The 12,152-nt window shown below is 44.7% G+C and overlaps 1 protein-coding gene across 3 annotated transcripts in view; it reads left to right on the plus strand.

The window, feature by feature from the left end:
- Nucleotides 1–9,564: 9,564 nt before the first annotated feature.
- SYT17 (synaptotagmin 17) overlaps nucleotides 9,565–12,152 on the plus strand; it is a 263,433-nt gene continuing 260,845 nt past the window's right edge. For all 3 annotated transcript variants that reach the window (XM_068246850.1, XM_068246851.1, XM_068246852.1), the window contains exon 1: nucleotides 9,565–9,864. In XM_068246850.1, coding sequence (XP_068102951.1) covers nucleotides 9,850–9,864 — 15 coding nt within the window. In that variant the 5' untranslated portion in view covers nucleotides 9,565–9,849. The remainder of the gene's footprint in view (nucleotides 9,865–12,152) is intronic.

Raw genomic sequence — 12,152 nt, forward strand, 5'->3', positions numbered from 1 at the left:
ATAATGAAGGAACTTACAGTGATCTCCTAACTCCCTGTCACTCACCCAATGTGCTGCTCTCCAATGATCTTACAATCTAATCCCTGCCATCATGTCACTAACTGTCCTCAGAGGAATTTATAATATAATCCCTGCCATCACTTCACTAGCTGTCTGCAGAGGAGCCTACAATCTAGTCCCTGCTGTGTTGGGGGGGGGGGGGAGTTTAGGATGCTGTCGGTCTGGGGAGCTGGTGGTAGTGGGCCTTGTGCAGTAAAATGTACGAACTGCTACCAGTAGGCCCTAGGCCTAAGGTCTCTTTCATACAGGAGGCTGAACTGCGCGCTTCTTGGGCAGTTCAGCCTCTCTGCTGCTGGCCATGGGCACCATTCGGGTGCAATTTAAATGCAGCCGAATGGCAGCGTTTGAAACATCTTGCGTGTCAGCGTTTGACATGTGGTGGTTTTACACAGCGGCAGAGAACCACGACATGTCGCGTCTGAGCACGGCTGCGTTCAGATGTGATTGCATGTTTGTCACCTCTACACGGCCGGTACCGAGCGCTAGCAATGCCAAGATGGTGCAAGGGAGCAGAGGACAGGTGCTGAATTCACCGCCTTCAGCCTCCCTTTTGAAAGAGGTCTAAGGCAGAGGGCTCACTTGTTTGAATCATGTGGGTTTTCCACACACAGCAAAATGTGCTTTGTCACATTGGCTATTAAAGTCAATCAATAAAGGAATCGGATATTTTTCCTATTCATCCACATTCCAATCACACTTTTTCTGCATCAATAAATTGCCTTCTGCTTTTTTCCTCACAATGCTCACATTCCTAATAACAATGTATTTTGCTGCAATCGCAAAAAATCTTGTGCATAAAATGCAATCGCAGGCCTGATCGCAAAGTGCCGGAAACCACGAATACGTCTGGAAAATGGAATTGTGCTTCCTGCCTAAATCTACTGACTGGAGGACAGGACAACAAGGTTATTTAATTACAGTGGCACCTGTCAAAAGATGCCATATTTAATCTGCTGTAAGGAGACAGGGTCCTTTCACACTGAATCAGTTGTGTTGCAGAATAATTCTACATGTCAATTCACAGCGCTTGCAATTCTATGGGGTTGTCCATAGACTTTCTTTTTAACATTCACAGTACAGCAGTGCATTTCTGAGCAGCGCATTTCAGTGTGAGGGGAGTGATTAAATCGCACTATGCATACGCAGCACACATAATAATAGACTATGGGTAGCACATAGTAATGCATGCTATGTGCGTTTCAGCACATGGATTATGCAGATAAGCCTCATGAATCAGCTGATTTCCTTTCCTTCTACATTACTTCACAGTGGTTTAAAGAGGAGCTGTTAGGTATAAGGTCTCAGAGAAAATAAACACATATATCAGTAGCTAAAGATTGGCTGTACTTACATTACATATGCATTTCACTGTCCACGTTTGGATTTCACAGAATTTGTATATAGTATATGCAGAGATAGATGCTCCTGACAGCTCATGGCAGGCTCCATGTTTTTCTGTCAAATGTGTCGTCATGTCCTGCCTGCTTCCTGATCACAGATAAGCTGGTACTAAATAACACAGTGTGCAGTGAATATTAATGAGCCATGTGGCTAGGAACAATAGCTGACTCCTGCAGTGTACTCTGCCCGAGATTTATCAGTGCTACACGATTACAAGCTGCTGTAACGTCTCATTAGCAGCCGAGGGGAGAGCCCCAGAATGCTTTGCAGTATGGTATGCGGCTTGCGTCTTCTTAAGAATAACAGACTTGCTGATAAGCACACATCAAAGGTAACTGAGATTTTTATCTTCACTAATTGCTTTTGGGCTTCCTTCTAAACTGTTTAACACAGGAGAATAGAGGTTTAAATTAGCTTCTGCAGCCTGACAGTTACTCTTTAAAGCATTGTTCCCCAACCCTGTCCTCAAGGCCCACCAACAGTGCATGTTTTGTGGAAATCCACATAGGTAGTTACATTAATTACCTCACCTGTGCATGTTTGTGGTTTTCTGCAAAACGTACTGTTGGTGGGCCTTGAGGACAGGGTTGGGGAACTTTGGTTTAAAGTGTACCTGAGATAGTACACTGGCGTTTATTTATACTAATCTGCGGCTTCCTCCAGCCCCATAAGTACTGTGGCTTCCTTCGCTTTCCTCTTCAGCCCCTCCGTTCTGGTGCTACAACTCCAGGTAATCCAGTCAGTCGCCACCAGTCAGCTTCTGTGCATGCACGGCTTGGTCGCGTGCATGCCCCCACGGCGCACCCCTCCCCTGGCAGGGCCGGTTTAAGCAACAATGGGGCCCCAGGGCAAAATAAACCTGGGGGGGCCCCCCAACATATACCCCGGAACAAAAATCGGCATTAGGGGACCTTTTTTGCAGCTGGTATAGTCAGGGTGTGAAGTCCCAATCGGTCAGAGCTCCACATTCTGGCTATCCCAGCCTGCATGAGGGACAAGGGGTTAAAAAGTTTCAGGACGGGGGACCCCACATAATTTAAAAAAAAAAAAAATTCCCACACTCTAAACATAAAAAAAAATTGGGAAAATAGGAAAAAATGCCAGGGATCTTCATACAGCCATATTGCGGCTGTATAGCGATCCCTGGCCAAAGCGCTGCGGCTGCGTATAGACCCCCCTGGAAACCCCGTCAGGAAATTTATTGCGCTTTCGTTTGATGCATGTAAAATTACACTACCGTTAGGTTTGCTACTAAAAGTTACATTTACCGCGTTTAAAACTATACTTTTTTCCTTCTAAACTTTAAAATCGATTTTCTCAAAAACTATAAGGTCTTTTTGAAAAAAAAAAATGTTTTCCTCTTATTCCTAATGATCTCCTTAACATATCCTGCAAATTTAGGGTTTCTAGCATTTAAGGTGGATTTGCTATTAACCATTAAAGTCGGCAGGTTTTTAAATGTGTTTTTTTTTCCTTTGAAACTTTAACATTGATTTTTTCAAAAACTATAAGGCCGATTTCAATTTTTTTCCTCTTGTAGCCACTGGGGGCCCCTACAAGCTTTGGGGCCCTGGGGCAGCTGCCTCCTTTGCCTTAATGGTAGCGCCGGCCCTGTCCCCTGGACCGTTCTGCACCTGTGCAGTACTACTGAGGGGTGCACGCGCTGCCGAGCTGCACATGCTCAAAAGGTCGCAGCTGCCTGAATTATCGGGAGTGATAGCAACATAATGGAGGGGCCAAGGAGGAAGGCCAGGGAGACCACGGTGCTCATGGGGCTGGGGGAAACCTCAGGTAAGTATAATTAAACACTAGTGAACAATAGTAAAATGCATAGAAATGTGTGGAAATGCATGGAAAGTGCAAGGCAATGCACAAAAATACACTGACAAATGTATACATTTTTACATGCCTTTTAATGCATTACAAACGCATTTACTAATGTGAATGAGCCCTAGTGCATCTCGTTTTTCTCACTGCATGCAAGCTTTGAATTAACCTCTATGTCCAATCTCCATTTTAGTACACACCCATTATAAGGCGCATAGAAGAAATGTATACGTAAAGATGAAATGTATATGTAAAGATGAAATGTATACATACCTGGAGCTCCCTCCAGCCCCCTTCAGGTTGATCGGTCCCTCGCCGTCTTCTGAGGCTGCCTGGATCCTCCGATATGGGTCCTGGTCATTTTGGAAGTCGGGGAGTGGAGCACATGCCTGGCCACGCACACTCCCCCATCGTGTTCCTGTCACCTGTAGAGTTCTGCAGTACTAGACGAGGGAGCGAGTGCGGACGGACTGTGCCTGTGCCGACTGGCCCCGACTGGACGAATTACCGGACGGCAGGACCCATAGCGGAGGATTCAGGAACAGAGGAGTCAGCCTGAAGGGGGCTGGAGGAAGCCCCAGGTATGTATACATTTCTTCTTTTCATTTATCTCAGGTACTCTTTAAGGGTCTTTTGTTGGATGCAGGAAAAATGGGCAGTTCTAAGGATCAAAGCCAATTTGATAAAGGTTAAATTGTGATGGACACCTAGGTTTTTAGCATCTCCAAACTGTCAAGTCTTGTGGGGTGTGTTCTTGGTATGCAGTATAAGTACCAATCAATCACAGTCCAAGGAAGGCCAACCTGTGAACCAGTAATAGATTTGTTAACATACAACGCTTCTTGATACAAGTGAGAAGAGAAGGCTAGCCCCACAGAAAGGTGTCATATACACAGTGCATTACAGCTTTCTGAGTATAGGACTGCTCAGAGCTGGGACAAGGTCCTTCAGCACCCAAGGCTGAGACACCAAAGTGCGCCCCTCCATCCCTCCGCCCCAGCCGTCACACACTGATTGCTACTAGACTAAGAGGCGCCCCAGGGCCCCCAACCTCCCCAATACCTTAATCTCTAGTTATATGACTTGCAGTCACTGCCATGTATCCCCTTTTCCTATTTCTTTCTGCTTCAAACACAATTGGGAATGACAACTGAATGAATTGTGCGCCCCCTCCTACACTGCGCCCCGAGGCTGGAGCCTCTCCAGCCTCTGCCTCGGCCTGGCCCTGGGACTGCTGAGCATTCAGAAGGCCCATCCTGATCCTTGTCCACCACCAGTGGGCATGTGAGCATAAGAAGTGACACAAGAAGCAGTGGAAGGTGGTGAGGTGTAATGAATCACTGTTTCATTGGCCTCCAAAGTCCCCAGATTTGCACAAGTTGCACATGTGGGATGAGTTGGGAAAGCAACTCATTGAAGCCCCATCTTATAACTTACAACTATTAATCTCCTGGTGCTAGACACCACAGGACACCTTCAGAGGCCTTGTGAAGCCTATGCCTTGAAGAATGAGCACTATAAGATTATTTTCCACTGAGTGCGTTTTGTGGTCTGGTCAGAGCGCAAAACGATAGGTACACTCAAAACTGATGGAAACCACGTGGAGATGTTTCCATTAGCGTGCTGCATTTGTGATGTGATTTTCCCGCGATCATAATTCTCTACTTACAAACGACTCGAGTTAAAACATTTCAGAGATACAAACAAAGTACTAAATACACATTACTGCTTTTTATTACATATTTCTGTGTTAAATTTTGCGGTATTGTATAGCTGTTACAAGTAGTTTACAACATTTTAAAGTGGACCTGAACTTTTGCACAGGACACAAGGGAAACAGATAGAAATGCATCCTGTGTGTTTCTAGAGAGAAGAGCTTGTCTTAGGCCCCATTCACACTTGCGTTTTGCAGGAGTGATTTTTCCGCGATTTCACACGGAAAAATCACTGAACACTGCGGCGATTTTGGCGCGATCGCGTTTAACGCTTCTATAGCACTGAAACGCGATCGCCGGGAAATCGCCTGAAAATGGTGCAGGCGACGCATTCACGTTTTGCGTTTTTGCCCATTTTTGGGCGATTTGCGGCTATTTGCGTAAGTCGCCCAAGTAAGAACGGGCCCATAGGGTTTCATTACGCTAGCGCTTTTAAAAAGCGCTACCGTTTGAGCGGTTTGCCGAAATCGTGGCAAAATGCTCTAGTGTGAATGGGGCCTTACTCACCCTCATCAAGTAATCACAAGTGTCATTTGAGCTCTCAGGTGTGTCAGCACAGAAAATCGGCAGTCCTTGGCAGACACAGCTAATATGTAAACACGGGATGATAACTCTTTGTCTGCTTCCATGGAACCAGGAAGTAGACACACTGCAGATTTATTGCAGGAGTTCTGTAAGCTGTAACAAAGAAATGATTTTCTTTGAAGGTTATTATGCTGTTGCTTATCTTTTAGAACAGAGAGGAAGTTCTGAGTTCACGTCTGCTTTTAAAGAATATTTAAACAACAACAAAAAACATAATTTATACTGTACGGTATGTCCAAATCCAGAGTTGTCCAAAATAAATCATTTATCTACGTTTCATCATGTTTTTATTTAACACAGGATGCAACTTCAACTTACAAATAATCTCCCAAAATGAGACCTGTTTGTATGTAGGGGACCACCTGTATAGGAGTGCAGTAAAATCGCATAGCAATGATTCTCATGATTTGGCGATTCAAAATATTTGTTTGGTTGTTGTATGTTCTCCCATCAGAAATCACAAATGCATTGCAATTGCACAGGGGCGCCGCCAGCATACAGGCGAGGCATGCCCCTGCTTGGGGCCTCACTCTGCTGCTGGTGGCGGATGTGCGGGCACCAAGCTGAGCGGCAGGAGGCTGTGCGCATCGCCGGGGGGAGAGAGAAGTTTCCACTTACCTGCCTGGATCCTGCGCAGCTTCTATGTACTTCCTGTCCCGGCGTCTGTCGCTATGGTAACAGCGCCCCCTGTGATGACGATGCGACACGCTCTTAACGATGTGACGCACTCTTAACGATGCGACGCGCTCTTAACGATGCGACGCGCTCCAGGAGAGGCTGAAAATAGAAGCTGTGTGCAGGATAAAGGCAGGTAAGTGGAAGCTTCTCTCTCCCCGCTCCCCCCGCCACTGTGTACACCCTCCAATCTCACCTATACTGGGGGCATATTCCTATCTAACCTATACTGAGGGCATATACCTATCTGACCTATACTGGGGGCATATACCTATCTAACCTATACTGGGGGACATATACCTATCTAACCTATACTGGGGGACATATACCTATCTAATCTATACTGGGGACATATACCTATCTAACCTATACTGGGGACATATGCCTATCTAACCTATACTGGGGGCATATACCTATCTTACCTATACTGGGGGACATATACCTATCTAACCTATACTGGGGGACATATACCTATCTAACCTATACTGGGGGACATATACCTATCTAATCTATACTGGGGGCATATACCTATCTAACCTATACTGGGGGCATATGCCTATCTAATCTATACTGGGGGCATATGCATTTCTAACCTATACTGGGGGCATATACCTATTTAACCTATGCTGGGGGACATATACCTATCTAACCTATACTGGGGGACATATACCTAACTAATCTATACTGGGGGCATATACCTATCTAACCTATACTGGGGGCATATGCCCATCTAACCTATACTGGGGGCATATACCTATCTAACCTATACTGGGGGGAATCTACCTATCTATATCGGAGGCACCTACCTATCTAACCTATATGGGGGCACCTACCTATCTAGCCCATGCTGGGGCAAATGCACTGGCTACCTCTTTGGCTCCACCCCATCATGTTTTGGCCACGCTGCATTGTTTTGAGGTGTGGCTATCCATCTGCTTCTTTCATGGATGGGGGCCTCAAGTTATGGACTGCTTGGGGCCACCAAAACCTTTGCTGCACCCCTGCAATTGCACAATACACCTGATGGATCGCTGAGAAATCATGGTAGTGGAAAATAGGTAAACAGCAGCTTCATGACGATGGCCCACCTACAATCAGCACAAATGAAAATTCCATCACGTTTGGTTAATGCTACATTTATGCCCATCTTTACTGCAAAAATGAACATTTGTGCTGCTTTCATTTGAAGATAATGGCAATTATTTTTTCTCAGACAATAATGTCACCCGGCTCCATACAATAACCTGCGGGCATGAAATGGTATGGTTGGATAGTGGTGTATTGTGTTCATTTGTACTGTAAAAATCACCAATCTAGCTTTAGTTTTTGAGATATTTAAAGTAAACCTCCGGACTAAAAATCTACTCAGCGAAACTGAAAAGGCTTGGTGTTTCTTTAACAGTTTCACAGCATCAGAACTTTGTTTTGCTTACCAAAGCATCATTTTTAGCTGCATTTTTAGCTAAGCTCCACCCATCAAAGAAAAAAAGCCCAGGCTTTTTTTCCCCTGATGCTGTGCAGAGCATGATGGGATTTCCTATGTTGTTATTCACATTGCCTAGCAACTGGGAGAGGTGCTCAGGACACAGGACAGTTGGAACTGTGTCTCGTGCTCCCTGTCACCTCCTTTCAACCAAAAAGATGGCTGCCCTTATGAAATCAAACATTTGCCTGTTCTTTTAAAACTGGGTGGGTAAGAGATTATATTAGCTATCTATTTTAATTAACATAACTAATGTAGCTTAATGACAGTATGTTTGTTTAGGCTGGAGTTCCTCTTTAAGTTCTTATAAAGGTTACAAGTTCAGTCAACAGTGCAATTGCTGGGTAAACTTGTTGACCTTTATAAAAACGTATATATCCCAAAAACTATAAGGGCTCGTTTCCACTATCGCGAATCTGCATGCGTCCAACGCATGCAGATTCGCACATGTAATGCAAGTGGATGGGCCTGTTTCCACTGTAGCGTTGTTGAGGTGCGTTTTTTTCAGCGGTAAAAAAACGCACAAAAGAGCCAACGAATTCGCCTGCGAGTGGAATGCATGCGAATCGCCGCTAATGTATTTAATAGGAAATTCGCATGCGGTTATGGTATGCGAATTTTCATGCGAATTCGCATGCAAATTCGCATAGGTACCAATGTAATTCAAACAGGCAGTGACATGGTTAATTTCGCATATACCCTCACCTATGCGAATTCGCATGCGAATTCGCGGCAAAAACCGCGCAAAAATTCGCATCCGCATGTTAATTCATGGAATTTCAACAGCGGTGGAATCCAGGCGATTCTGCACCGCAATAGTGGAAACGAGCCCTTAAAGATAGAATGATGCTTTTTCTGCACAAATACAGACACTATCCAAACATACCATTCTCATGTCTGTTTTTGTATAGGGGCATAATTATGTTATTTTCTAGGAAACAGCAATTGCTATTATTCTTAAAACAAAAGCAGCACAATTGTGTGCAAACGTAGCACTAACCAAACATGATGGGATTGTTATTTGTGCTGATTGTAGGGGGCCAGCTTCACGGAGACAAAAACAGCCCTGAGGGCACCTTCACACTAGAGGCGTTTTCGGCCTTTTTTCAAGCGCAGGCGATTTTTCAAATTGCCCCCTGAATGCTTGTGCAATGAACGTCTATGAGAAGGTTCATATCAGCGTGGGCTGTGCGCTGTGTGGTCAGCAAAGTGGTGCATGGACCATTTTTGGGGCAATTCCGCCTCAATGGAAGGTATAGGAAAAATGCAAAACTCTCACAAAATCCTTTGTGCAGGGATTGCGTGAGGGTTAAAGAGTTCACTTCCTGACTTGCGTCAGGGAGTGAATTAAAAAAACGCTCGGGAAAAGCGCTTAGAAACGCGCTTTTCACAAAAATGGAACGCTTCCCCAAGCTGCGGGAATCGGGAAAAAAAATGCTACAAAAAAAACACAACGTGAACGGTAATGCAAGCGGGACGCAATTTGAACAAGCCCTGAAACTTTAGCAGCTAAAATGGACAACTTTAGCAAGGTGGTTTTAATGTTTTGGCTGAACAGATCCTGCTATTGCATGCTTGTGTATAAATACTATTCATACTTATTAAATTATGACTAGATAATTTCAGAAAGATCGACAGTATAATTTGGATAGAAAAATCGTTTTTTTTATATAGATTTTTTTTTAAACTTATAAAAGATGTCCAAATTATCTTTCCTTCGGGAAGAACTTTCAAAACATGCCGGAGGCCACTAGGGGCGACAGTGAGTTGGTAGAGGCAGCTTTCCAAGCAAAACAGGCAAAGCAAGCAAATAGGACACTTTCATGAAAGCAGCAGAGTGTGTGACAGGGAGGAGGCAGCCCTTTCCGGGAGCAGATAGTATCCCCCAAATAAACCAGGGTACAGCTTGTAAGGTGACATCCAACTCCCGATCAGGAGAACCTGTCTACAGAAAGAAGGTGTCACCATGAAGAAGCCAGACCTGTGCTGATCACTCCAACAAGTCACGTCTTCTCTTCCATGCCTGGTGGAGGGCAGAGAGGGGACGGAGGGAGCCACGCCATGCACAGGCACAAGTTGGGACTGATGGCAGTCTGAGTGAAGATGGCGTATATACAGGTAGGTTTCCTTCACAGTTCACACTCTTTCTCAGTGATTGCTGAATATTCAGCGTGTTGAATGAGAGCTGAGAAGTTAGCTTTAGCCAGTGAACAAGTCAGTGCTTGCAGGGAAGGGGCTGAGATGATGTATCCTGGTGACACTAAACTGCTGTCGGTGGAATGGAAGATAGAAGTATCAGTCTAGTAACCCAGTTCTTTTACCTGGCAGCATCAGCAGCACAAAGTCACCTGCTCCAGGGAACGACTAACTAAACTTAAAAGTTAGAAAACAAGTCAGTGTGTTGTTTTCAGTAGGGAACCTGCAACCAAAGCTTAGGGGCTCAATGGCAGGATGATAGCAAAAAAAGGAAGGACTATTTATACATACATCCGTCCATGTATCCATCCATCCATCCATGTATCCATTCATCTGCAGTAATTTCAATTGCATAACTTAACAATATAAATTGCAATTCGTTGTAACAATGTGAACACACCACTGTGCTGTCAGGCTATATTTGTAAATCCATTATTATGCTATTAAGTGTACCTGAGATCAATCAAAAGAGAAAAAAATATATACATACCTGGTGCTTCCTTCAGCCCCGGGAGCCCCCTTCAAGCTAATTGGTATCTCGCCCTGCTCCTCCACCGCTTACATCCTCCAGTCGATTCTCCGTTACCTGGGCCAGTTGGTGCAGGCGCAGTCCCTCGCGCTTCCCTGGACGGGATCGTTCTGCGCCTGCGCAGTGGTACTGCACAGGCGCAGAATGCTCCCAGCGACTGGAGCGTGACGTGGCGCGCAGTACGGTCCGACTTGCCAAGATAATGGGGCATCTACTGTATGATCTAGGTGGCGGAGGAGAATGGCGAGGGACCGATTAGCTTGAAGGGGGCTGGAGGAAGCTCCAGATATGTATAATTCTATTCTTTTGATTGATCTCAGGTTTACTTTAACTCCATTTATAAATGGCTTTAAGGGGCGGTGCAGATGGAAGGTGTTTACGTTGTTTAGTGCCAGGATCCACCATGTCCTGAGGTAAATGGAAACACTCATCTCAATGCGTTTACTGCCGATTTCCGCAAATGCTGCAGTTGACAGAATGTTCCAAGATGCTGCATGTAACTTCTAGCGGTATTTGAGTTCACTGTTCCACAGCCCCCAAGGCTTGTAAACGGAATGATGGGAACCAAAGCCAAATGCTTTTCTGTTCGGTAGCAAAAAAGTGTTTACCATTGGCTAAACGAGACACCAGCAGCCGTCCGTCTGAACCCATCCTAAAGACCACTGTGCCCCATGCAAAGCCTGGACCAGTGTGCGCTTCCATTCATAGTACTACAAATTGTTTTTCTTTTGCAAAACTAATGGTACTAAGGTAAACGCAAAAGCAAAAAAGTAGGTAAATGCAGGTAAGGGAGGGATCACAATTCCTCGCAAGCGTTTTTTCTGGATTATACCGTAAGGGAATTTGTCAACGATTGAGCGCAGGCGTTTGGTTTTACATTTAATGGAATCCACTGAATTTCAGCGAGGAATCCATTGCGTTGTACAGAAAAGTAATTTTTTTTTTAAAAAAATGTTCTAAAGAATCGCATATGGCTTCTGAAAACAACTCCCCTTAAGGGAAAGGCACACTTGTGTTTTTGCCTTTTTTCGCCTTGTGGCAAAACGCCTGAGATTTCAACAAGTGTGATCCCTGCCTACGTGTCTTTGTGCATTGCACGAAATTGTACATTTTGACAGGAGCAAAGTTATCTATCATATATTAGATGGGTACAGTTCTACAGATGGTGCCATCATGCTCCTCTATGTGTGCATATAACCTATCATATCAATCCCTAACTCTGGAGGAGCTTACATTCTCCCATTCATATCTGAAGAAGTGAGTACATTTCATGAATACACAAGAACAGTGATGGAAAAAGCCCCTGCTGTGTGTGTCCTGTGTCACAGCACAGCTCAGTGTATTTTTCACCATGAGGTTAATTGGGATGTGACATGTGCAGATGATTTCTATCAGCTGTGTATTGTAGGCAGGTTCCTTCTGGTTTGTGTCTGACTTGAAGTGAGTTTTCCTGTCTGCTGGGTGGAGCTGAGAGTTTCATTGGGTGATGTTTTGATGCACGAACTGCCGACATGAATTGCAAATCAACAGTTGTGGATGCAGGGAGCAGATGCTTTTCACTTGCTGCATGTAATTGCCTGAGATCTCTGAGTGTTGAATTACCTCAGATGGGCATAACAGTCATCCTTTGTCTTCCTATCATACTGCAAGTCATGTTTAATTATGTTTGTGTTGTCTGTAT

This window comes from Hyperolius riggenbachi, chromosome 7 (genome assembly GCF_040937935.1).
Source record: "Hyperolius riggenbachi isolate aHypRig1 chromosome 7, aHypRig1.pri, whole genome shotgun sequence".
Taxonomy (NCBI): domain Eukaryota; kingdom Metazoa; phylum Chordata; class Amphibia; order Anura; family Hyperoliidae; genus Hyperolius; species Hyperolius riggenbachi.